The following is a 26,800-nucleotide window of genomic DNA, read 5'->3' as shown; positions in this document are numbered from 1 at the left end:
TGACTTCATCTCCAATTTCCTTAAGAACCATGGTAAACATTTACCAGAATACTTCATCGTCAATGGCATTAGCCAATTAATAATTTACCATTGTGGGGGTTAAAAGAATGTTATAGCCAAATCCACGGATGAACTCCATGACAGTGTAATTAAATTATCCTTAGAAAGAAAACCAGATAATAAAATAAATTTATTATTGGGTACTATATAGTTAGTCACCCGACTTTTATAAATTTTCATTTTGGGCATAAAAATTTAAAAGAAAATTTAAAATTTAGGTGCTACCATTAACAATAGTTTTCATTTTGGTCACTCGTTAGTTTGGGGCTACGCAAGGTCATTTTACTCTCATTTTAGTCACTCAATTTTAATAAGTTTTCGTTTTAGTCACTCATTTCTTTTTCTTTTTTTAGAGTTTCTTTTATCTACTTTCAAAAAAGAAAACAATAAACCCAGAATTTTATAGGGAATTGAGTTTTTCCGCTACAGAAATGAAAGGCAAGTTTTATTTTCCTGTAACTCAACTCACTGTAAAAACTCGGGTTTTCTCTTATAAGAATCTAAGTTTTCACTTTTTATTAGAAAAGAACTAAAATTAATTCTGGAAAAAAGGAAATTAAAAAGATAAAATGAATTTTCTTTTTTTAACTATGGGTGACTAAAATAAAAATGATTGTTAACAGTAGTGTCAAAATTCAAATTTTTTATTTAATTACAATGTTCAAAATAAAAACTTATGAAAATTAGGTGACAAAAAATACAGTTTACCCTTTATTATTCACAAGTCCAACTTAATACATAAAGGTCAGAAAGAACAAAAAAAACAGTGAGCTGGATTGCGCACGACATCACACCGAAAACTACATGAACAAACCGAAAGAGTCCCATCTCCAAGTAGTTGTCTTCACCTGTTTTATTCCCTTAACCCCGACACTATAAATAAAAAAAATCTCAACAACAAAAATAAGGAAACAAAGAAAAGAACAAAAAAAACCCTTTCTATTTTAGTTGTTGACAAGGGCACATTGCTTCCGGATCTGGCCTTCGGATCCAGTCTTAACATTAACCCGACCCATTTTCTCCATGGCTTTGGCAAACTCATCAAAGAAGAACTGTGGGGGACTGGTAAGGAGCTGGTTGATGAAAGCCAAGCTGGTTGAATCAGTGGTTAAAGCAGCATCGGATTGGAAAAGACCCCTTCTTTTGAGCAAGAGTGAGTAGTAGCTAAGATCGAAGGTTTTCCGACTCCCAGGGTCCATCTCAAGTATTGTGGTGTTATCGCTCGCGGTTTTACACTTGTTGGCCTTGAGGTTTTCAGCGTACTCGCTGTCCATGGTTGGGTCGATTCCGCCGGGGCCGGTGGAATTGTACAGTCGGCGCGAAACAGCCGGGCAATGGGATATGCCGATGGTGTGACCACCTGAAAAACAATGATGTCATTACATGTTATGGATGAACGGAACGAGTAGGTTAAGTGTAAATTATACCAGATAGGAGAACTAAGTCGGTCAAGTTAAGTCCTTGGTTACTGAAAAGAGTAAGGAGAGTAGTGAAGTTGTGGAAAGGGCTTGGAATGTTGGTATTTGCTTCGGTGATATTGGATATCACACCGTCTCTTCTTCCTGTTGGAACATTCCAAAATGGACCTCCCTGTGATAAGCAGTGACCATTTTCAGTGCTTGGGATGGTTATGTTTTATGTGGGAAATGGAAAGCATGCAGGTGATTTTTTGTACTTACAGTGGTTACTACAGAGTCTCTGGCAACCAAAGTGAGGATATCGGCACAAGAGACAACTCCAGGGCATTCGGCTTCGAGGAGGCTCTTCACTCTTTCAATGAAATCAAAGCCCCTCAGTGTTAGATTTGGGACTGCATTCTTCTCTGCTTGGCCAGATGTGGAGTTTAGAAGCACTGATGCATCACAGCCCTGCCCGCAGAAAATAAAAATAGTATCATTTTCACTCCTTGTTTCTATGCCACACCATGGTTGTTAAAGCCGAATCAAAGGTCGAATATAAATATAAAAGAGAAAAAGGCAGAAGTTTACCCTGACAATGCAATCATGGAAGTGCATTCTTAAGAAAGAAGCAGCGAGGGATGGGGCATTAGGGATGTGCTGTTTAACATAGTCCAGCACAATCTGCTCGGCTTTAGGACAGCTGCTGGCATAAAAGTTCATCTGCAGTTGAGCCTGTGCGGACCCAATCAATGCTAAAACACCAAACACAACAACTAAAACAATCCTCGCAGAGCTTGTTCCTGCCATCTTCGACAGACTTTGAACTAGCTCCTGTTTCAGATCTCTTTTAAGACAGCAATGTTTGATGTTGTTGTGATTTGGAAAACAAGGGAATGTTTTATAGGCACTGATTTTCAACTACTAGAAGATGAAAACTATACAATTTCAAATAAGATAATCAAGCTTGTGCTGTCCACGTTACCTATCTTTAGATAACACTAAACCTTGATCTGTTTAAAGGTTAATTCATGAATTTGATGACGACACACTAAAAACCAAGTCAGATAAGAACAAAATAACAGAGCTGAATGAAATCAATTGATTGAATTGGTTGAACCGCTCGATGGCTATCATATGTTATATACATTTGTATACATCTACTTTTCGATTCAATAATTTGATGCCACTGTAATTTTTTTTTATAGCCGACAATGAGGCGAGTTTAATACCATAATTTGTGTATTATTTATGCTTTTTTTTCAGTTTTTTTTTTTTGTTTTAATTGTGTAAATGTAAAACTTGAATCAGTAAAGTTGATCAAATGTTTGCAATTTGTTATATGAATGTAATCATTTTCATTTATAGGCAAACATAAAGTAAATTACACTAACTCACTAAACTGTTATTAAATTTATGTTTTGGTTACTTAATTTCAAAAAGTTATAAAATGGTCATTAAATTATTCGAAAATTTTTATTTAAGCCATTGGGCTGTTAAGGTTTTTTTTTAAAGTCTGGCTAACGATTTCTAAGTGATTATTTGACTATCGGTATGATGAACTGATACCCATTGACGAGTAGAAGAACATATTTTAAACCCAAATCTATCTAACGATCAATGTTAGAGATTAGAAAAGAAAACTGTTTGGATTTTATTTACAGTTTCATAACGTTCAAAATTATTTCTTGAAAAAAATTGAATTGTAGAAAAGAAAAGGGAAGGAAAACTTTCAATTAATGCGAACAAGAAGGTTAAACAACAACGATTTTAACATTCCAAAGATTTAAATAAAAATTTTCGAATAATTCAATGACTATTTTATAACTTTTAAAATTAAATAGTCAAAACGTAAATTTATTAATAATTTAGTTAGCTTGTATATTACGCAAATATAATAATGATTTATTTTGATTTTGTATTGGCGAAAATTAAGGATCGCTGTAATAATTGATATTTTTTTATTCTTTTGTATTTGCTTTGGTGATTATAGCTTTCTGGTAATTTGTAAATAATAGTTTGTAATTTGACGGGCAAATGACCAAAAAAAGCCCTTTTTTTTTCAAAAATTATCGAAATAGGCCAATTATTTAATTATTTACCGGAATGGTCCATTTTCCGCGAAATCGCGTCCACGTCAGCGCGATTTGCTTACGTGGACACAAATCACGCCCTCTAGGACGCGATTTGCTGACGTGGATGAACAATTTCTCATTTTTAGCTTGGAAAACTTTGAAAGGCCATAACTTTTCGCTCGGTTGTCCGATTGAGACGAATTTTTTTAATTTTGAATAACTTTTTGAGATCTACGCGCTGACAAACAGCCAAAGGCGGTTTGCTGCACTTTTTGTCGAAAAAGAATTCTAAAGATAGATAACGTAGGCAGCACAGGTTTGATTATCTTATTTGTAGTTGTATAGTTTTAATCTTGTAGTAATTGAAAATCAGTGCCTATAAACATTCCCTCGTTTTCTAAATCACAACAACATCAAACATTGCTGTCCTTAAAAGAGATCTGAAACAGGAGCTAGTTCAAAGTCTGTCGAAGATGGCAGGAACAAGCTCTGCGAGGATTGTTTTAGTTGTTGTGTTTGGTGTTTTAGCATTGATTGGGTCCGCACAGGCTCAACTGCAGATGAACTTTTATGCCAGCAGCTGTCCTAAAGCCGAGCAGATTGTGCTGGACTATGTTAAACAGCACATCCCTAATGCCCCATCCCTCGCTGCTTCTTTCTTAAGAATGCACTTCCATGATTGCATTGTCAGGGTAAACTTCTGCCTTTTTCTCTTTTATATTTATATTCGACCTTTGATTCGGCTTTAACAACCATGGTGTGGCATAGAAACAAGGAGTGAAAATGATACTATTTTTATTTTCTGCGGGCAGGGCTGTGATGCATCAGTGCTTCTAAACTCCACATCTGGCCAAGCAGAGAAGAATGCAGTCCCAAATCTAACACTGAGGGGCTTTGATTTCATTGAAAGAGTGAAGAGCCTCCTCGAAGCCGAATGCCCTGGAGTTGTCTCCTGTGCCGATATCCTCACTTTGGTTGCCAGAGACTCTGTAGTAACCACTGTAAGTACAAAAAATCACCTGCATGCTTTCCATTTCCCACATAAAACATAACCATCCCAAGCACTGAAAATGGTCACTGCTTATCACAGGGAGGTCCATTTTGGAATGTTCCAACAGGAAGAAGAGACGGTGTGATATCCAATATCACCGAAGCAAATACCAACATTCCAAGCCCTTTCCACAACTTCACTACTCTCCTTACTCTTTTCAGTAACCAAGGACTTAACTTGACCGACTTAGTTCTCCTATCTGGTATAATTTACACTTAACCTACTCGTTCCGTTCATCCATAACATGTAATGACATCATTGTTTTCAGGTGGTCACACCATCGGCATATCCCATTGCCCGGCTGTTTCGCGCCGACTGTACAATTCCACCGGCCCCGGCGGAATCGACCCAACCATGGACAGCGAGTACGCTGAAAACCTCAAGGCCAACAAGTGTAAAACCGCGAGCGATAACACCACAATACTTGAGATGGACCCTGGGAGTCGGAAAACCTTCGATCTTAGCTACTACTCACTCTTGCTCAAAAGAAGGGGTCTTTTCCAATCCGATGCTGCTTTAACCACTGATTCAACCAGCTTGGCTTTCATCAACCAGCTCCTTACCAGTCCCCCACAGTTCTTCTTTGATGAGTTTGCCAAAGCCATGGAGAAAATGGGTCGGGTTAATGTTAAGACTGGATCCGAAGGCCAGATCCGGAAGCAATGTGCCCTTGTCAACAACTAAAATAGAAAGGGTTTTTTGTTCTTTTCTTTGTTTCCTTATTTTGTTGTTGAGATTTTTTATTTATAGTGTCGGGGTTAAGGGAATAAAACAGGTGAAGACAACTACTTGGAGATGGGACTCTTTCGGTTTGTTCATGTAGTTTTCGGTGTGATGTCGTGCGCAATCCAGCTCACTGTTTTTTTTGTTCTTTCTGACCTTTATGTATTAAGTTGGACTTGTGAATAATAAAGGGTAAACTGTATTTTTTGTCACCTAATTTTCATAAGTTTTTATTTTGAACATTGTAATTAAATAAAAAATTTGAATTTTGACACTACTGTTAACAATCATTTTTATTTTAGTCACCCATAGTTAAAAAAAGAAAATTCATTTTATCTTTTTAATTTCTTTTTTTCCAGAATTAATTTTAGTTCTTTTCTAATAAAAAGTGAAAACTTAGATTCTTATAAGAGAAAACCCGAGTTTTTACAGTGAGTTGAGTTACAGGAAAATAAAACTTGCCTTTCATTTCTGTAGCGGAAAAAATCAATTCCCTATAAAATTCTGGGTTTATTGTTTTCTTTTTTGAAAGTAGATAAAAGAAACTCTAAAAAAAGAAAAAGAAATGACTGACTAAAACGAAAACTTATTAAAATTGAGTGACTAAAATGAGAGTAAAATGACCTTGCGTAGCCCCAAACTAACGAGTGACCAAAATGAAAACTATTGTTAATGGTAGCACCTAAATTTTAAATTTTCTTTTAAATTTTTATGCCCAAAATGAAAATTTATAAAAGTCGGGTGACTAACTATATAGTACCCAATAATAAATTTATTTTATTATCTGGTTTTCTTTCTAAGGATAATTTAATTACACTGTCATGGAGTTCATCCGTGGATTTGGCTATAACATTCTTTTAACCCCCACAATGGTAAATTATTAATTGGCTAATGCCATTGACGATGAAGTATTCTGGTAAATGTTTACCATGGTTCTTAAGGAAATTGGAGATGAAGTCAATAACGTCAAGGTAATAATTGAATAAGGGTAGGCTTACGTTTTCAACGTTGAGATAATTGCTTGGTCCCCCCTACCTAATATTCCTCTTGGCTACGTAACTTGCGTTAATTACAAAACACCGATGGATCTGCCATTGCCAAACATAGCTTCATTGTTTTTTGTTTCCCTTTCCCCTTTCGATTTTTTATAATTCAATTTATTACATATAATTACTTTTAAAAAATTAAATTTTAATAAATAATAGTTAGTTATTTAAGTTTTGAACTTGTAATAATATTACTAATGTATTTAAATATTTTTAATTAATTATGAAAATTATTTATGAGAATTATATAGGGTTTATTATGTATATAAAGTAGGCTTGGGAATTAATGTTGATATCAATCATTTTAAACACGTAATTTAACAGTAAAAGAATATTTTATCCCTTAATAGATTGGTTATATTTTATCGTGAGCGGCCAATTCGATAATTATATATCACATCAACAATTTTTTCCATGACAGATCAGATAGAAGTCTTTTTCCTTATATCTTTTTTTTGAAAGTATATATGGAACAACAACTAAGGTTTCCTTTCGTTCAGTGTTTAACTGCAGTGAGGCACGATTGGAGTAACTTTTTCACTTCAAACATATTGAAATGCTGTTTGGATGCACTGGTGCAGTGCAATTGGACGATTCAAATCTCACTTAAGGATTAGTCTGTGGACTAAAGCTTGAACCTCCAGTAAAGGGTAGTGAAAAAGTAAGGTTTTTGGTTTGACAATAATGCTCATACTTTTATCTATGATTTTCCTTTTTTATCCTTAAAAGTTGAAATAATTGTCTACCCAACCTTATTCATTTTCATGTTTGAGAAACTTTAGCATATTATTGTTGAGATTTTATTTTTTTAAGTGTCGAGGTTAAGGGAATAAAACAAGTGAAGACAACTACTTGGAGATGGGACTCTTTCGGTTTTGTTCATGTAGTTTTCGATGTAATGTCGTGCTCAATTCAGCTCACAGTTTTTTTTTTCCTTTCTGTCCTTCATGTATTATTAAGTTAAGACTTGTGGAATAATAAAGGGTAAACTATACAATTGGGGATCCAATTTTATAAGTTTTCATTTTGGCTAATAATAATAATAAATTGTATTTTCTTTATTGAAGTTGTACACGATTATTACACTTTTGAAGTCATTATACTATGCTTAAATTTGAAATCTATATTTTTTTTGTAAAAAATAATAGCATAAAATGAAACATCAACCAGTTACATCTTAACCCAACATCAGTCGAGTTAAATCAACTAACAATAAACTTTTCACCATATCTGGGAGATCGTTGTATACTTGCAAACTTGAAACTCTAGGAGTATAACATTTAGCCATATGATTGGCAACTTCATTATGAATTCTTGGAATATGATGAATTCGTACTCTCCAACTCTTTCTCAAGATTTGATGCAACAATCGTAACTCTACCAAACTGCTATTTTTCTCCCCCACCAGCCAAAAGTAACTCCACCAGTAGTGCATTATCACATTCAATTGTATATGTCTAAAACCCTTCTCCGGGCCAAAAGTAGGCCTTCCAAGATTGCACTTACTTGTACTTTGAAGACAGAATCCTTGGCTATCGAGAAACCACGCAACCAATTAGCATCTGAATCTCAAAACATTTCTCCAATGGATGAAGAAAGACTGGTGGTTGAGACCGCACCATTCGTATTAAGTTTTATCCAACCCCTCTCCAGCCGAGCCTAATGCAACAATGTGCGCATAAGACTTAGCTGAAACAAACTCGAACCAGATTCTGCATAGCTCACCCAAGTATAACATGTAACCAATAGCTTGAACACAACTATGGTTGTTAGAAAAAACAAATGAGTTTCGGTCTTTCCAAAGCAACCAACATATTATAGAAAATAGAGTTTGTCAAACCGTACAATTCCCTATATTTTGCATATTCCAAAGAAATCACTCATCAAACGGAAGAGAGAAAAAAACACCTTGATCTCACCTTGAAATTACCAATAGCCACACTGATCTAGCAAACGGGTGATCTCAGATCACATGGGATCCCATTTCCAGCACACTACTACATCTATGGCAACTCTCATCGCTTGTCATGTGTTTCCTTACCCGCTTACCATTCGTCAATAATTTGTTTTGCCACAAAAGCCAAAGGAAAACACGAACCCTCTGAGGTGTCTTCGCTTTCCAAATCATCTTCCAACTCGTAGTAGGAACCATGTCATCAAGAACATGCATATTCATATATATTTCAGTTGTGGAAAATGTTGAAAAATGTGCCCATGTTGTAGTAAACATGTAACTATTTTCTATTTATTTGAACGATGAATAAATAAATAAAGTTAATTTCACATTTCACTATTATGCCTTTTGTATTTATGTCTTTTATATTTTGCATGCATAGTGAAATTGTGACAAGCAAATATTAGCTCATCAATTATCTAAAGTTCAAACTGAAGATAAGTTGTAACGTCCCAAAATTTTTAATTCTTGTTTTTGTGTTTATGTGACATAAGTACTTCGGCATTCTCCTCTTTTCCCCAATTTTTCTGCTATTCTATTCTTCTTTGCTTTGCCGAATTTTTTCTCCCTAGTCCACCCTCTCTGTTTGATTTTTCTACTAGCCCACTTTCCGGCCAACAATTGTATACACTCATTCTGTAAGTATCTGACTGCCTCTATTTTATCGTTTCTTAGCCAGTTCCTAAAAAGGATTGTTTTGGCTCTCTTGGTTTAGGAAAAAAATCAGAAATCAGTTGTAGCTTCACAAGCAAATTGAGCGTTAGAAATTTCGGTTCGTTGCCGGTAAGTGTTTAGGTTCGCTATCGATTTTGATGTAGACGATTTTCAGTTGTGAGTTTTCGTTAGTGATCTAAATTGGGCTCTCATTATTGATTTTTAGGTCTTGGAGTGCTTGGGAGCATATTTGCAGTGAAACGATACCAGGTCTATACTCGAAACAGAAAAATAAGGGATTCAGCGAAAAGCTGAAATTACTTGCTATTTGGACAGCAGCAGTAGGCTAAATTTGAAAAATCACCATAAATTGTGAAAATCAAATTAGAGGATTAAAAAAATATGGGATTAAATATATTTGAGTCTAGTTTCTCATAGAAGAAACAAAGTAAGCAAAATAATTTCATATTATGAGATATTTGAATTTTAGTGAGATAGGGTCAGAATGGTTTTGGAATCCACTATCCTAGCTTTGGAAAATTATTAAAAATTGTATAAAAATAATTATGGGTTAGAATTTATATGTTTAAAATCTTGAATGGGTTTATTTTCAAGAGAAATAAACGGTAACATCATCCAAATTCTGTAAGAGAAGATAATTATTTTTTAGTACAAAAAGGTCAAAACTGTCAGACAGCAGAACATGGGAAACTTTAAAGAATAAACTGTACTTATTGGCTAAACCAAAAATTCTGAAAATTTTATGGTAAGAAGATATGTGAGTCTAACTTCAGGGAAAATTTGCGGATCTTAATTCGAAATTCTTTAGCTTAAGATACAAATAATTTAGTAACAGTGACTCAAGTAGACAGCTTTAAAGGATCATATAAGTAAATAGTGGAAACACATATGAATAATTAACTAGCACGGGTTACATTAAAATGAATCACGAGGCCAAGGCCAATTTGGGCCATGTGGGCCACACGGGCGTGTGGACCTACACGGGCGAACATCATGTGCTTGTAGGCCCATTTTCACTGTTTTATTGCTAAGGTTGCACGGGTCGCCCGAGTCGACTGTGGACCTATTGTAGGGTCGGTAAGCTTACCTAGACCCTTAATTGAGTGAAATGACTATATGACTGATATGATTAAGCCTGATGATGTCCAACTGATTTGATACTGTATGCCCTGTTTACATGCATGATATTATGTTATAGCATGTCATATCTGTTTATTGCATTGCATTGGGTTGAGGGGATTGTAATGTTCAGAGGAAATGTACTAAAACGCCTCGACCCTAATTTACTGGTAGCTAAGCTACAAAATACTGTCTAGTGCCGCATTCGATACTACTTGGAGTGTAGGGATAGGTGGGTTGATTATATCCTCACATGGGGTGTAGGGTTGGATGGAGATGGTGTGTAGAGGCTGGATGGGTAGGATTTTTGTGACTACATATCTATTACTGCTACTGATATTGTGATGGGCTAAAGCCCTACTTCATGACTATTTCTGTACTGAGATGGGCTAAGGCCCAAACTGGACTGATACTGATCCTGAAAAGGGCTTAAGCCCAGACTGTGATTATCTGTTTACTGTCTGTACATTTGTATAGGGATTACACACTGAGCTTATGTAAACTCACCCCTTCTATTTAATCTGTACAGATAATCCCCAGATATAGGCGGATCGGTGCGGCGGAGGACTCAGTGGTGGCCACACGACTTTATTTACACTATTTATTACCTATTTATGATTTTACTTTTATTTGGGAGTATTTTGCTGTCATTATGGCCTTTACGAATTTTGGTTTAAAATTTGGATTTTATACGGTTTTATGATTTAAATCTACTAGTGTTAGGTAAAACTCGGGTTTTCAATTGAAATTAATGTTTTATCAAAAATACCACGAATAAGAAAACTGTTTAAAAGCTTCTACAATAAAAATAAAAAAACGTTTTGAAATTGAATAACGATTTGTAAATGAATATATTTTGGAAACGAACGACAGGATTTGAAATTAACATAAGAAAATGAAAAAAATGGTTACATAGAAAAAGGGATTTAGCAACGACATATTTTTTTGAAAAGCACTACCATGTGACATCGTCAGATTCGGCCCTAACGTCTAGGTCGGGTTTGGGGTGTTACATAAGTGGCATTGTAAAGAACGTTTACATTGAGAGAAAGATAACTTACTCTAGTAGATAATCTAAATGAGTCCGTAATTCCGTAAAAGAATCAAAGTGAGCATTTGATTCAAACACTGATAAGGATTATTTTGCCGTCTACAATTCCAATTAGGGAGATGACTAGTCTTGGCTATTAGAGAAATTAACTCCACGAGTAGAGACATAGATGTATTCATTGATAGAATGATACGTTGGACTGGACCCAAGATGAATTAATTTTGAATTCGTTTGTGAATTAACTCACTTGTGACATTCATGGTGTGATTTACCTAAATCCTGAGTTAGTCACTGACCATACGTATACAACTCATGTGCTTTGATATAAGTGGAGGTTTATGCTCTAAAGATAATCGAGCCCATAGCCTATATGTTGGGTACATGACTTGTGCAAGGCATGGCTTTACTAGCAACAGTGGAATTCATAGCTCAATTAAAGAGTTAATGATATTCTCTCATTGGCATTATGTGGATTGATAAATATGAAACGTGGCCACGGGTTGCTTATTCTCAAACGAGCAATTTATCACAGTCATTTGTTGATAGTGATCATATTAATCGTTAATAAGACACAATGGTGACAATGAGATAAAATAGGATTCTATTGAATGAACGGGCTTAACTCAAAAAAATCAAGGATATCATATGAGGGTAACGCAAACATGACAAGGTCATTAGAAAAAGCAGTTGGATGAATTGCTTTCGTAAAGAGTATACAATAAGAAGTTTTCAATCATGGTACTTGTTGTGGACTGGCTCCATGATTAAGTAATTGTAAATTATCGAAATGATGCTTCTAGACATAATTGCAATCATTAGAGTCTAATTGTATATGTTTGATTGGTCCCTCCGCTAGCTCAACAAAAGCTCGATCGGACTGCATTTGAATTAGAAGTAAATTCTATCACTTTGAAAATAATTTAATTGAGTCGATTTATTCAATGTAAAATTAAATTTGGCGGTCATTAGAATTGTTTAACTAGATAATTTAATTAAATAATTTTCTTGAAAAAATAATTTGAAAAATATAAGAAATTTTTTGAAAAATTAATTTTAATCAAGTAAAATTTTAAATTAATCAAATCAATTAAAATTAATATGATATTTTTGGAAGTTAATTTTCAAGTCAGACAATTGGCCTAATGAGTAATTGAACTTGAAAATTGGACCTGAGATTGTAAATTAGGCCCGAGAGCCAAAAATTGAGACCAAGACCCAAAAACTAGTCAAACCTATCCCGGTATGTGAAACTGAGCCGACGGTCTAACCAGTGGCTAGATCGGGTCATCATTGACCCGGACCGAACCGGCTCGGGATGCCGTAAGGGTGTCACACCTACATCATCGGACACGGCGATGCCGGTGGCTACAACAGCAGTGTCCTGGTGGCCGGTGGCGGTTGGTCATTAGTGATTGAGTAATGGAAGGGTTACAGTCCTATTGGGACTCTACCAGAGAATTTGATTTCAGATTAATTATTCCAAAAATAATATTATTTTAATAATTTAATATTAAATTTAATTTAATACTTATCTTAATAGTATTTTATTTATTTAATATTAAATTGATTATCTTAATATTTAATTTAATTTAATGTTTATCTACAAGATAAATATTATATTATTTTAATAAGATTTAATATTAAATTTAATCTAATAAGATAAATATTATATTAATTTAATATTAAAGTGATTAAGTTTAATTATAGTTGAATCCTCTAAACTCTCTCTATATAAAGAGAGCATTGGGTCATTATTTACACACACTTGAATTTAAGAAAAAGTTGTAGAGAGAAAATTCTTTAAAGAGATTATTCCAGAAAAATTCTAAAGCTATTTTTCTTATTTATAACTTGACCCAAAAATTTAGAGAAATTACAAAATTACCCCACTGGTAATTTTCTTGAAAACTTTTCTAATTCGAAACGAGCCTACACTCGGCAGACTTGAGCTTAAGGATAGCGAAAAAGACTACTTGGTCGAAGAGCTCATCCTAGACGAATCAAAAAGGTACAATATTGATTAAGTGTTTATTACTTTGGATATCAAAATCAAGATCCTATTTTGGAAAAAATTTTAAAACTCTAGTTTTTACCTAAATTTATTTTCTGCTGCGTTTTCTAAACTCATTTTTTCTAACAGAAAAATCATATTTCCTCATCCATTTCCATGCTAAATGATCTTGACCTGTATTAGGAGAAGAAGGTAAGAAAGTTGTGATATGAGAGATAATATGATCTGATACAAGATAACATAGACAAGACCAATCTCAACTTCCACTTTCCGTAACCAACTCACAAACACGTAGTATATCATTCGGTTGTCCAGCACCTTTATAAAATATAAGAAGAGGCCCTAATTGTCAGATCCACACATCATTCCAAAATTTTGTAAGCTAACCATCCCCAATAAACCAATAAACATTAGCAAATACTTCAGGCAAGACCTTTATCATCAATCTCCAAAGAAACAAATAGTTACTTTGTAACAGCCCTCCTAATGGAGACTTAATATCTAGTTATTGTTTGGCAGATAAGTTGCTTAATCCGAGTAGAATTGAGTAAGTAAGTTTTTTTTTTGGCTGAGTAACGTACTATGTGGGATTCGTTGTCTGGCGAACTTCAAGTTTTGGCGAACTCTAGGGTTTGGCAGACTCTTCTGTTGAGTATCCGCCCACCCCAGATTGTTGGCGAATTTGTTAAGTTCGTAGTTTTAATAGATTTATTTCTATATTTAGTGTATATTATGATGACTTAGTTAATCATGTTGGGGTTTAGTTGAGACTTAGTTAGTACTAAACTAAAATATTGTAGATGATTAGACTTAAAACTTATTAAGTGCATTTAATCACAGGAATCAAAGGTGTTAGTGGGATTATATGATTTTCCCATTAAACATTGTCTTCATTGCATAAGTATATAAGGATATCGTTGGTTATCATATGTCACCTTTACATCTTCTTTTTCCCAGAATGATTCTATAAGCTTAGGAAAACCTTAGTGTAGAAAGCTTCAATGAAAAGGGTTCCCAATGTTTAGTGAGTACCTACGTTTGTACAACAGCTTATTTGTAATTTTTGGTAAACCCTTAAGTTATAATCGAAGAGATTCATGTGTTTATAGTACTGCATGCATAGACCTTAGAATTGTTCTTGAGGAAGGAAACTTCCTGATTCTGGGTTGTTTGATATTGATTCTTGAATGCATGTTAAGTTTTAATAGTTTAAGAATCTGATAGGGATATTTATCTTTCTTTTAGCTTAAGAAGCTAACGAAGGTCCTAGCAACAAGGGTAAAGAATCTGCTGAGTAGATCACTATACTAGATTTTCTAGTGAGTTCTTTCTTACTTCCATATGATATAAATTTCATTGTTGTATATATATTGTGTAAGGTACGTAATCTCTCTCAATAGCGTATAAATGGTGTCTGTGTCGTTGGTGGTTATCCAATATCATTAGAGTGAGTATGGTCTACCTGTGTTACAAAGTAAATACCCTCCTTACTGCACAAGCAAATACCATCGATATGTGATATGTGATATGTAATATGTGATATGTGATATGTGATATGTGAGATGAGATGTTGAAGCAGGAGGATTATGTTTGTGTTGCCTCTAGTTAGGTAGCTATATTGCAAATCGAACTGACAGATCACGAGAAAACATACTTGGTTGAACCGAAATGATATGAGGATTTAAGGGGGTGTATTATATGAATATAAATAACTAATATGCTTCTAAATCTAAATTTTGGGTACGAGGCTAGCATAAAGATGGGTTGAGTATTTGTTATGATTAATCTGGCGGATAGTGATTGCCCCTGTGTAGTGCTAAGTGGATATACCGAGTTTGTCTGTAATTCTATGAAAGGTTTGATATCATCTCAGGTATTATTGTGTATGATCTATATGTGCTTTCTCTGTCATTCGAACTCACTAAGTTTATTTTAACTTACTCTAGTACCTTTTCTGTAACACTCCAAACCCGATCCTTAGGGAGGATCCAGGAATGGCACGTCACTGCCTTAAAACCATTATTTTCCAAAATTGTGTCTTCCATAAACCTATTTACGGCACAATTTAAATTAATATAAAATGCAAACTATTAATCATTCAAAAATAAATAAGATAGTACGCTTTTGAAAACCATAAATACTTCATTGTAATTCCATTAGAACCATATGCTCATAATCAAGGGTTTAGATACAAAATACATTCTTCAAAAGATAAATGTCTTGAGACCACCCCTATGTCATGTACAATACAAAATATAAGAAGCCTCATGACAATAATAGTCCTCTAGCGTAGTCTTCAGAAATTCCTTTACTTTATCAACAGGCCTGAAAAGGAAAGGTAACTAAGTAAAAAAAACTTAGTGATTTTTGGAGGAAAATATTGCAATATACATATAACTCGTATAAACTTTTCTAATTCAACACAGACACACAATTCGACAGTTGGTGGATTCCAAATATAGACAGACTATACGCCAGACACTATTCCTTTTGCGTGTACACTATGCCCATCCAATCATACAAACCACTTTCTTCGTGTTAGCCACAAACCCTAGTCCATATTTAGAGCCATATCGTTCGCTCATTCATTTTCCTTTGTCATGATTTGCCAGTCTGGTTTGCAATAACACTTGTCCTACTAGAAGCTACATGACCATTTTCATGTATCGCGATTTGCTAGTTCAATGCTCATTTTATTGAAGGCAATGCCATGAATCCATGTTCATACTTTAGATCACATTATTCATTTTAGAAGCAAGAGGGTAGTGGCATAAACATGAAGAACGGTTCTTACATTTTTAACACGGATAGACCAAACCAAACTAATACAATAATCACCCATCATACTTGCACAAATATTTCATCTTCACAAAATATATATACTTACCTTAAACCAAACATAAAAAAAAAGGCATTACACACACATGGAGTAAGAAGGAACTCACTAGAAAACATAACAAGATTGAACTGCAAGATCTTTGCCCTTATCATGAAAACCTTCAAGAGTGACTTGAGTTATAATATAAATAGTTAAACTTATCAAACTATATACCAGAAAACTAAACAACTTGTAAGTAACATCATCATAAAACCCAGATTCAGGAAATTTCCTTCCATACACTCAAAATTGACGCTAAAGCGCGCAACTCAAAGGTCATGTAAATAACCACGAGATTACCTAAGGTTCATCGACATTTACCATATGCTAAAACAACGAAAGATTTGGTTGAATACAACCAACCCAAATCTTCAAGCAAGCTTCTAATCTAAGGTTTTATTGAGAGAAAAGTGCAGAGAAAGTTTGAGAAGAAAATATGGGCACCAGGGAAAACATAAAACTTGTTCAATAAGCCAATACCAACCATATACAACTATACACAAAAGTTGGGTTTAGTGGATAAGTCTGATTAGCCCACTAAACACCCTCGATTCCTATGACTAAGTACTTTCTCTCTCATCATAAATTAGTTCTATTCTAATCAATTCTCATTCGTCTAACTAAAATGTTCAACTAATAAAATAATAAAATAATACATAGTTCTTCAACTAAAGACTTAACGTAATTGTCTAACAACTGGGGTGGCATATACTCTACAAGGGAGTCCACTAAACCACTAAGCTTGCTCAACATAGACTTCACCCAAATGCGCACACATAGACTTACATGCTTAGTCACATTTAATACTTTACCCACTCAGATCTTGCCCTAAACACCATACTTCGATAAACAGTATTCAAACACTAGGACTTTGCAGGGTGGAATGTTACATTTTTCTTTTCAAGAGTGTCTATTGAAGGAAGAGAATTCTGAAAGGACTATGCTAGAGCACTGTTGATTGTGAGCCTTTTGTTAATTTTTGTATCATGCATACCGTGGGTTGGGTGGCATGTACAAACATTTTGTATTACCTCTTTTAATGATTTGTAGTTTTTGTTAAACTCTATTTTATGAAATCTTTTGTAAACTCCAATAGTATATGTGTGTGTGTGTGTGTTTGATCCAATGATCTATGGTTTTTGAGATAATATTTTAGTCGTGTACACCAAACTGTTTTGAATGATAATTAACTGCCAATGATGCACTTGAAACTTTTCTAAGGGAATAACTCTATCGACTTTTATAAGGCTTTCGCTAAATGTTCTGTCTAAAATACTTTTCTTGGCATATATTTAAATTGATTGTTTTGTTCTTGTCGTATTGAGGATTACACCAATATCTTAAGTTTTTGTAAATTTTAAATGCTTTTACTAAACTCGTATGATTTTAAGTTGTGGCATACCAGACTCGGATCCAATTATTCAGGTTGGGTAACGTGTGTTACATACTTCTTACAATGGACATTTATATTTATTCCTCAACACTTTGACTCAAAGAGCATCTACTTTCGAGAGAAGCTAAATTTAAACTTTAACAAGAAAAATTTATTTTGACCAGCTAACCTCCTAAATCTTAGTCCTCCAACATCGAGAGGACGACAACAATCATCTTCTGTATTTGGTCAAATGCTTATATGAATTTTAAAAATTTAATACCTTAACTTTTATAATTAGTCCATCTACATACTTTATTTGGTCAAAAACTTATATGAATTTTAAAAAATTTACTGATAAATTCAAATTCATTACAATATTATTTATTATTATATCAATGAATTTAATAGAATAACTGGGACTTCAAAATTTTAGATTTAAAAAAAATCTATAAAATAAGACAAAAACTTATAATATATTAGTCAGTAATTTAATCCCAAAATAACTAATCCATCAAAATGATATTAGTAACATTTATTGCTTGCTCCCCCCCTATGCCTAATGTGCCTGTTGGGTGCATAGCTTGCGTTAATAAAAAGCACCGATGGCCTGCCACGGCCATACATATATAGATTGTCTCGTTCATTGTTTATTGCTTTATTTCCTTTAATTTATCATAAACATACCTTCAAACTTGATTTTTCGTTCTTTTGAATCTCTGGAAACCAGCTGCTCGTTAACACTGTTATGCACTACAAGATTTTCAGGCCAAAAAAACTGCTTTAAATTTCAATAAATCCGTAGCTTCATACCAAATGAACTCAGCGCAAGAGAGAGTCGAAAGAGATGTATGATTTAAAATTATAATTTATTATTCCATGAATCCAACTTAATACATGAAGATATTGCTTACAAAATCACACCGATTGAATGAACAACAAATACAGTTCCAGCCCCATGAATTTCACTACAGTTTTGAGTAGACAACGAAGTTCATTTCACCCGCTCCATTCCCTTTATTCACATAACCCCATTCCTATAAATAAATAATATTTTAAACCAAAGAAAAAGAAAAGACAAAATTCTCTTTTCTTAGCTGTTAACAAGTGCACATTGCTTCCTGATCTCGCCTTCGGATCCAGTCTTAACATTAATCCGACCCATTTTCTCCATAGCTTTGCCAAACTCATCAAAGAAGAACTGTGTGGGGCTGGAAAGGAGCTGGTTGATGAAAGCCAAGCTAGTTGAATCAGTGGTTAAAGCAGCATCGGACTGGAAAAGACCCCTTCTTTTGAGCAAGAGTGAGTAGTAGCTAAGATCGAAGGTTTTCCGACTCCCAGGGTCCATCTCAAGTATTGTGGTGTTATCGCTCGCGGTTTTACACTTGTTGGCCTTGAGGTTTTCAGCGTACTCGCTGTCCATGGTTGGGTCGATTCCGCCGGGGCCAGTGGAATTGTACAATCGGGGCGAAACAGCCGGGCAATGGGATATGCCGATGGTGTGACCACCTGAAAAACAATTCATTAACACATATGATATGACACAGAAACGGAAGGAGCCGAAACCGTAAAATAACGATAGTAATTATGTTATACCGGATAGGAGAACCATGTCAGTTGTGTTAAGTCCTAGGTTATTGAACTGTGAAAGGAGAGTAGTGAAGTTGCTGAGAGCGCTTGGAATGTTGGCAAGTGCTTCGGTGATATTGGATATTACACCATCTCTTCTTCCTGTTGGAACGTTCCAAAATGGTCCTCCCTGTGATAAACAGTGTCGATTTTCATTTTTGGATGGTTATGTTTTTATGTTGAAAATGGAATAGGGGTGATTTTTTTGGTTTACTTACGATGGTTACTACAGAGTCCCTGGCAGCCAAAGCGATGATATCAGCACAAGAGACGACGCCAGGGCATTCAGCTTCGAGGAGACTCTTCACTCTATCAATGAAATCGAAGCCTCTCAATGATAGATTTGGAGTTGCATTCTTTTCTGCTTGGCCGGTCGTGGAGTTTAGAAGCAGAGATGCATCACAGCCCTGGAAAAAAAAACACATCGTTCTCATTCCTTGTGTTCATGTTTTTTTATTCATAGAGTGATTAAACGGAGTGATTTTATCATTTTTTAAAACATTAATTAACAATAATTTAAAATTTCTTAAAAGAGTTTGAAATATATATATATATATAATTAGAAAAGCTTTTGTTTACGAAAAAAGTCGAAAGATGAAAAATGAACAAAAACATAATAATAATAATAATAATAATACTTAATTTGCTGTTAAAAAATTCCAAATCAACCAATTAAATGTATGGCAACATATTCAAAGATGTCAAAAACAAATATCGGACATAAATATTATAAGAAAAATGAATAATCCCATAGTGGAAAAAAGTAGGGAAAAATGGGTACAAGTTTACCCTAACAAAGCAATCATGGAAGTGCATTCTTAAGAGAGCGGCAGCGAGTGATGGGGCGTTAGGGATATGCTGTTTAACATAGTCCTTCACAATATGCTCAGCTTTAGGACAGCTGGTGCCATAGAAGTACATCTGCAATTGAGCCTGTGTTGACCCAATCAATGCTAAAACAACAACAACAACAATCCCTAGAGAACTTGTTCCTGCCATCTTTGACAGAATTTGAACTAACTTCTGTTTCTAGACAGCCAAGTTTGATGTTGTTATGGTATGGAAAACAAGGGACGTTTATATAGGCGTTGAGTTTAGCTACTAAGACATTAAAAAAAAACAAATAAGATAGTGAAGCCTGTGTTATCCATGTTACCTTTTATATTAAGATATACTGTATTAAGTACTGGATTTAATGGGTAAAATGAGTTTGTATTGAGTTAGTGCTGAACAATCTCAAATTGGATTTGAATACAAGCTTGAGTTCCGGAATAAATAATTAAATTTGCAGTGAAACATGAAAATTGAACTTATATTTTATTACCTTGAATCGAGTTTGAAGTATTGAAATAAATTTTAATTAAGCTAAAAAAATCGAATTTTAAATCTCAAAAAGATTAATTATGCCAGTCTCTTACGGACAATGACAGAAAGGATTCCAAGTGTCACATCAAGGGTAGGTACAATTTATCCAAATAAACAATTTGTTATGCGGATATTAAGCTTTGCTTTCCATCTCAATCAAATTAGTTTATTAAATTATAAGTAAATTGTAATTATACCTCATACTTTTTGATTCAAATTTAAAATTTTATTTATTTAAACTCGAAACAATTCGACTTTTAAATAATCTTAACAAATAAATCTAAACACCAAACGACTTGATCCAAAACATCGAGTTTCCTAACAATTTGAGAACTCAAATTGACCCGATTCAAATTAACCAACCTTAAAATAAACATAAGCCTCAAATTCAATTTATCTCAAATTCAAAATAATAATAACTCAACTTTTGATTTAAAATTTTTAAAACTTATATTAATCAAATACAACTTAACCTACCTAAAATTAACTCGATTCACCTAATTAATAGATCTAGTTTTAATAGTGGTTGGCAGCTAAGCTAAGCATGTTAAACACCGAGATTTAATGGATTAATTCATGAATTTATCCATGTGAGATAAGAACAATATAATAGAGTTGAATAAAATCAATTGGTTGGCCTGCTCGATTGCTATTGTATATTATATACTTTTCAATTCAATAATTTGATATCAGTGTCACTTTTCTATAACTAACAGTGAATCAAGTTTAATATATGATAGTTTGTGTATTATTTGTGTCCTGTCGTGTTAATTTTGTAAACGTAAAATTTGGATTAGTGTTTTCAGTTTGGCATATGAATGTAATTATTTTCTTTTATAGGCAAATATAAAAATATAACTTGATTTAGTGTTGATGAAAATTAAGGATGGATGTAATATGTGATACAGGGCGAACACAGAAATTTTTAGGGAGTCGAAATGAAAATTTAATTTTAATAGTCTATATATATATTTTATAATTTTTAAAGGATTAAATAAGATTTTTATAATTTTAAGAGGGTCAAAGTATAATTTTACCTTTATTAATTTAAAATTTTAAAATTTTTAAAAAGTCTAAATAGCAATTTTTTATTTTAGGGAGGTCGGGCCTTTGTCAGCCCCTAAATTCGCCTATGATGAAATGCATTGGAATAATTATCATAAAATTTACAATATAAATATATTTAAATTTAAATTAATAGAATAAATTAAAATAGCACCCAATGATAAAACTAGAATTAGAAATAAATATAAATTTTAAAAAAACTTTTACGTTCTTATATAATAGTTTAACTATCATTAAATAATATTGATAAACATTGAAAGCCAAAATCTTTTAAAATACTATTAATTAAGTTTCATATAATTTGAGCTTGGAAAATAATTTTTCTGGGTCAACTTTGACATCATTAATTAGTTAATGATTGTTCCATTTTATATCATCTTATAATATGCATATGGGAAAGGCATGTGCTGCTTGCCTTGTAAGGTTAAAATTAGTTGTATAAAATACCTTGAAGATGGACTGATTTTAGTAGGTTCATTAATTAAAACTCACTATGTGGCACGATAATTACAATTTAATAATGCATAAACAATACTCCCATAAATTTGTAAGGAGAGAGTAGTATTTGGTTAATTCAATGCAGTTTTTTGTGCCTTACGTTTCGGCTGTTTATCTTTTTAATCTATCTTATTTGCTAAACTTTCGGTTTTTTTATATATATAATTCTTTCAATTATTTGATCTCGGAATTCAACTATTTTATATTGAAGAGTTGAATTCATTTTCATTTTTCAAATAAAAAATATTGGTGCTGTCTATCCATTAACTAGATTAGGCTCGCTCAAAAAGTGAAAGGACTTGAATAAAAATATAAGCCTAAAAAATGGGATTCAGCAAAAAAGTAAAACTTATTTAAAAATGGATAGAGTCTCAGGTAAGGATTTTTGGTCTGGGCCCGACCCAAATTAACAAAACGACAAAAAATCGTGTTGTTTTCTTGTTGTTTTGCTGCTACTTTTTTTTCTCATTGTTTTGCTAACATTTCACTATTATGTTACTATTATTTTGTTGTTATTGTTTAGATATAGTATAAATATTGTTTTATTGTTAATTTTGTTACTATTTTATAGGCATTTGCTTGTTAAGTTACACATATCTTAGTGTTATTTAAGTATAAATATTTTTTAATTTATTTTTAATTTGTTGAGAAATATTTATTTTAATGTTTTTAGTATTTTTGATGTATTATATTTAAAAAAATTATATAAAAAATTAATTTGAACTGGTCGGGTTCTAGTTTTAACATTTTTATCTAAGTCAAGTTTGGACAAAATCTTAAACCCATTTTTCGGGTCGAGTCGAACCCGAACCTAGCAAACGAGCCTAGAATTTTGACAAAGCGCAGCCTAACCCATGAACAGGCCTAACTCTCCTTTTTAGTAATTTTATTTATTTATTTATAATTTTAAGATATTCATCATTATATATATAATTGAAGTTATTATGATATTATTTCAATAGGAAAAAATATAAAGGAATAGCAAGTAAACGCTGTAAAGAAGATTAGGCAACCTTTTGATGAATAATATGGATATCCATGCAGGTCCAATTTTGACTTTCATCCCTTTACGAAAATTGAGAATCTAGTCTGTATATTTTATTTTATCAAAATTTAATCTTTATATTTTATGAAAATTAAAAGGTTATTCTAATTCAGTTACATTGTCAAATTTTGCTAATTTGAAAATAATTAGTTTAACAATTTATATTTATATGCATAGAATTAACAAAAATCAGCATTGTATCAATTTATATGCGATAAATTAGCAAAAAATCAATAATTTAAGTTTATGTGTTTACAACCAATTAGATTAATTTCTTAGTTTTTGTATGATAGTCACTAAATTCTAACAAATTAATGTAGAAGAATTAACTTCTCATACTTCAGAAAGTAAAGAGATGAGTTTCATAATTAAACCATTTATAATTTATATATATTATCAGGTAGCTCAAGTAATCCTATAGTGGTTGATCGAGTCGTAGGCCTAGTTTAGGAATGCTTTTCAAAAGTAATTTTAAAAAAAAAAACACTTTTGGGGAGAAGCTAAAATTTTTAACTTTTAGAAAGAGTGCTTTTGGGCCAATTTTTTGCTTGAGAGAACTATTTTTTCCCTCAAAAAATAATTTGTTTAGGAATGCTTTTATCCCAAAATTGCTTCTTATAAGCAATACTAAACTGTCCCTTAGTTTGATTGGCATGGGCATTATTTCCAAAGTAGGAATACGTGAGTTTGAATGCACTGAATGCATTATCCTCCTATTTATGGGTTAGGGAGCGGTTATGGGTAGTCTTAGATATTGTGTCAAAAAAATCAAATATGATCAGAACCTATAATGAGATAATTCAAAAAAAAAAAAAGAGGTAATCCTATAGTGCCTAATTATGCTCTCAGTTCAAGTACTTTTTGCACATTTAAAATTTAGTCCTTTTACTTTTAACCCAAAATTTTAATCCCCTCTACCTTTTTGATTTAATAATTAAACTCCACTTGATAATACCAATGGAGTTTAGCTAAATTGGATTATATGTCTTTCTTTTTTTTAAAAAAAAAATCTCATGTGGGTAATAACATGCATGAAAAAGCCAAATAACCAAATAAAATGGTTACATATCAGGTTGTAAAATTTCCGATTGCAAATGCATGGTTGTAAGGTTCTTTAGCACCCTTTCAGAGTGAGTTTTTTTTTTTTTTTTGTTTACATTGTTTACACACAACTTTATATTGGTTTTGTGGGTTTTTTTTAAATATATATATATATATATATATATATTAACAAAAATTATTTAGACTGTGTTATCAATTGTGCTTCAAATATTAAATAAAAAATTTTAAGAATTAAAATAGAAATACTAAATTTTAAATGTAAAACATATAAAAATTGGAAGCATAATTAAACCTCTTATAATGTTTTCTTGGAAAGTACCCTCTTATAAATTAATAGTTGAAGTTGCTTACATGAATTTATAATGCATGTCTCAAACTTAAATTTTAACATCAAGCAACAGAGATATGGTCAGGACAATGGAGATTATTAACGACATATATTCATATAATGACAGCTTCACAAATTAAAAAGTGAGAAATAATGTACAAATTGTCATTTAAAAAAGAAAAACAAAAATGAGGAGAATACGCGTACGTCTTTGAACCATGTGTTTGTTGGCATACTTCACTTTTCCTCGGCTATCCTGAGGAGTTGTTTAATCATTGTCAATTAACTGAAATTATTAAGATAAACAAAAGAAAATTTCTGACAAAGTATATGATCAAGAATAATTTTAAAGCATTTTCATGCACATCCTTTTAGGATTAGATCGCAAAATTCTATCAATTATTGACCAAACCAGCACGGGTCACATGCGCTGTTAAGAACTTGTTTTGTGCAATTATTTGTTGGATTGACTAAAGTTATGAGACGCTAAGGTATGCAAATTAAAATTTTACATTTCACAAAATTTTTAAAAATAATATGATTTTATAGTAATAAAGTTACTTGATTGGAACTGAAATCCATCTAGGAAAATTGTAAAAGGTAACGAGTTTTTCTTCGATTATTGTAATTTTTAAATTTTATTTTTCAAAATACGTATGTTTTGATATTGTTTCACTGAACATATTTTTTTTAGGGTTACTTGGACATTTTAAGTGTGAAGATTATTGAGTGAGCAAAATTCGATTCGATTCGAAAATTTTGATAAAAATTCAAATTTTAATTAAATATTTGAGTAATTTGAGTTAATCAAGTTATTCGAATCAACTTGAATTAAAAATTAGGTTTTTCGGTTTAACTCAAATATGAATTACACAATTACGTCATTTTGATAAATGTTTACATTTTCTAAAGTTAAAAGTCAAAACCATTAAGTTAAAAGGTAAAATTACGTCGTTTTGACAAATGTTTACTCATTAAGTTAAAAGGTGTTGAGACAGTCGATGGCCGCCGTTGAGCCGTGATAGACCGTTGGTGATCTCTGCACGATTTAGTTTGAGACCCAAAACAATTAGGGCACGAAATAGAAAAGGGGAAAAGTAATCTCAAAACAACTTCTATTAATTGGGAAACCACTTTTTATACAACTTCAATTCAATCCCTAACAAATTAACCAACTAACAATTTCTAGTTTAAGCTACCTACTAAACACTAACCAACTAACAACTAACTAACCCTTCAACACTCCCCCTCAAGTTGGAGGGTGATAAAGATCTTTAACCCCCCAACTTGGATATCAAATACTCATGTTGTTGGACACCAAATGCCTTTGTCATGATATCCGCAAGTTGCTCATTAGTGCGCACATGTTGTGTCTTAATTAACCCATCTCGTATTTTTTCTCTAACAAAGTGACAATCTATTTCGATATGCTTTGTCCATTCATGAAACACAGGATTTGCTACGATTTGAAGTGCTGCTTGGCTATCAGAAAGCAGCAAAGCTGGACCAAATTTGTCAAAACAGATTTCTTTTAACAAACCGTCCAACCAAACTATCTCAATAGTTGTCGATGCCATACTCATATATTCAACTTCGGCTGATGAACGGGAAATTGTACTTTGCTTCTTCGATTTCCAAGAAACAAGTGAACTCCCAAGTTTAATACAAAACCCCGTGATAGACCTTCTTGACATAGGGCACACGGCCCAACCAGAATCACAATAAGCAATAATGTGTGCTTTGTTTTCAGCTGCTAATAAAATCCCTTGCCTCAGGCTCTTTTTTATGTACCGAACAATACGAAACGCTGCTTCATAATGGGATTTCTTGGGTTTTTGCATAAACTAACTCAAATGTTGAATCGCATATGAGATATCTAGCCGAGTGTTTGTTAGATACAACAACCTACCCATAAGCCTCTAATACATCAATACATCTGATAGTAACTCACCATCACTATCTACCAAATGCACAAGCTCATTGTACTCGGCTGTGGTGAAGTTCTTATTTTGCTCAAGTGGTGTGCCAGCTGATTTTGCTTCTCCCAGCCCAGCATATGATATCAACTCCAAGGTATACTTTCGCTGACTTAAAATGATGCCCTTGCTTGACCGTGCTATCTCAATACCAAGGAAATATTTTAGTTCTCCCAAGTCTTTCATTTTGAAACTCTTATAAAGAACATTCTTTAACTCATCAATCAACCTAATATCATTTCTTGTAATTAGCAAGTCATCTACATAAACCAGCAGCACAACAATCCTATCACCTTATTCTTTTGTGAACAAAGAATAATCATGCTTGCTCTGAATATATCCACTATGTATGAGGGCCTTAGTTAACTTCAAATTCCATTGCCAAGACACTTGTTTCAAACCATAAAGAGACTTGAGTAA

General features: G+C 33.0%; 3 protein-coding genes across 3 annotated transcripts; 1 reads left to right on the top strand and 2 right to left on the bottom strand.

Moving 5' to 3' along the window:
- Window positions 1-748: 748 nt before the first annotated feature.
- On the bottom strand, window positions 749-2,342 carry LOC105784516 (peroxidase 3). Its single transcript, XM_012610416.2, has 4 exons — window positions 2,049-2,342; window positions 1,740-1,928; window positions 1,488-1,650; window positions 749-1,420 (listed from the first exon to the last, which is right to left on the bottom strand). Exons 1-4 carry the CDS (start codon window positions 2,265-2,267, stop codon window positions 1,005-1,007), a joined length of 987 nt encoding a protein of 328 aa, XP_012465870.1. The 5' UTR covers window positions 2,268-2,342; the 3' UTR covers window positions 749-1,004.
- Window positions 2,343-3,960: 1,618 nt separating this feature from the next.
- On the top strand, window positions 3,961-5,272 carry LOC105781418 (peroxidase 3). The gene is made up of 4 exons (XM_012605958.2): window positions 3,961-4,224; window positions 4,345-4,533; window positions 4,623-4,785; window positions 4,852-5,272. The coding sequence occupies exons 1-4, from the start codon at window positions 4,006-4,008 to the stop codon at window positions 5,265-5,267; spliced, it is 987 nt and encodes a 328-aa protein (XP_012461412.2). The 5' UTR covers window positions 3,961-4,005; the 3' UTR covers window positions 5,268-5,272.
- Window positions 5,273-18,264: 12,992 nt separating this feature from the next.
- On the bottom strand, window positions 18,265-20,104 carry LOC105781116 (peroxidase 3). Its single transcript, XM_012605692.2, has 4 exons — window positions 19,831-20,104; window positions 19,260-19,448; window positions 19,009-19,171; window positions 18,265-18,921 (listed from the first exon to the last, which is right to left on the bottom strand). The coding sequence occupies exons 1-4, from the start codon at window positions 20,038-20,040 to the stop codon at window positions 18,506-18,508; spliced, it is 978 nt and encodes a 325-aa protein (XP_012461146.1). The 5' UTR covers window positions 20,041-20,104; the 3' UTR covers window positions 18,265-18,505.
- Window positions 20,105-26,800: the final 6,696 nt, after the last annotated feature.

Source organism: Gossypium raimondii, chromosome 13 (genome assembly GCF_025698545.1).
Source record: "Gossypium raimondii isolate GPD5lz chromosome 13, ASM2569854v1, whole genome shotgun sequence".
Classification (NCBI taxonomy): domain Eukaryota; kingdom Viridiplantae; phylum Streptophyta; class Magnoliopsida; order Malvales; family Malvaceae; genus Gossypium; species Gossypium raimondii.
The sequence above is the reverse complement of the archived record's forward strand: the minus strand, read 5'-3'. Positions and strand labels throughout refer to the sequence as shown.

Bases quoted from the DNA above. Each gene is read 5' to 3' on its own strand.
- LOC105781116 (XM_012605692.2), bottom strand. From the start codon at position 20,040: ATGGCAGGAACAAGTTCTCTAGGGATTGTTGTTGTTGTTGTTTTAGCA. The intron at 19,449-19,830 runs GTAAACTTGTAC...TTTTTTTTCCAG, and splicing joins TCCATGATTGCTTTGTTAGG to GGCTGTGATGCATCTCTGCT. The intron at 19,172-19,259 runs GTAAGTAAACCA...TGTTTATCACAG, and splicing joins GGGACTCTGTAGTAACCATC to GGAGGACCATTTTGGAACGT.
- LOC105781418 (XM_012605958.2), top strand. From the start codon at position 4,006: ATGGCAGGAACAAGCTCTGCGAGGATTGTTTTAGTTGTTGTGTTTGGT. The intron at 4,225-4,344 runs GTAAACTTCTGC...TTCTGCGGGCAG, and splicing joins TCCATGATTGCATTGTCAGG to GGCTGTGATGCATCAGTGCT. The intron at 4,786-4,851 runs GTATAATTTACA...CATTGTTTTCAG, and splicing joins CGACTTAGTTCTCCTATCTG to GTGGTCACACCATCGGCATA.
- LOC105784516 (XM_012610416.2), bottom strand. From the start codon at position 2,267: ATGGCAGGAACAAGCTCTGCGAGGATTGTTTTAGTTGTTGTGTTTGGT. The intron at 1,929-2,048 runs GTAAACTTCTGC...TTCTGCGGGCAG, and splicing joins TCCATGATTGCATTGTCAGG to GGCTGTGATGCATCAGTGCT. The intron at 1,421-1,487 runs GTATAATTTACA...ATTGTTTTTCAG, and splicing joins CGACTTAGTTCTCCTATCTG to GTGGTCACACCATCGGCATA.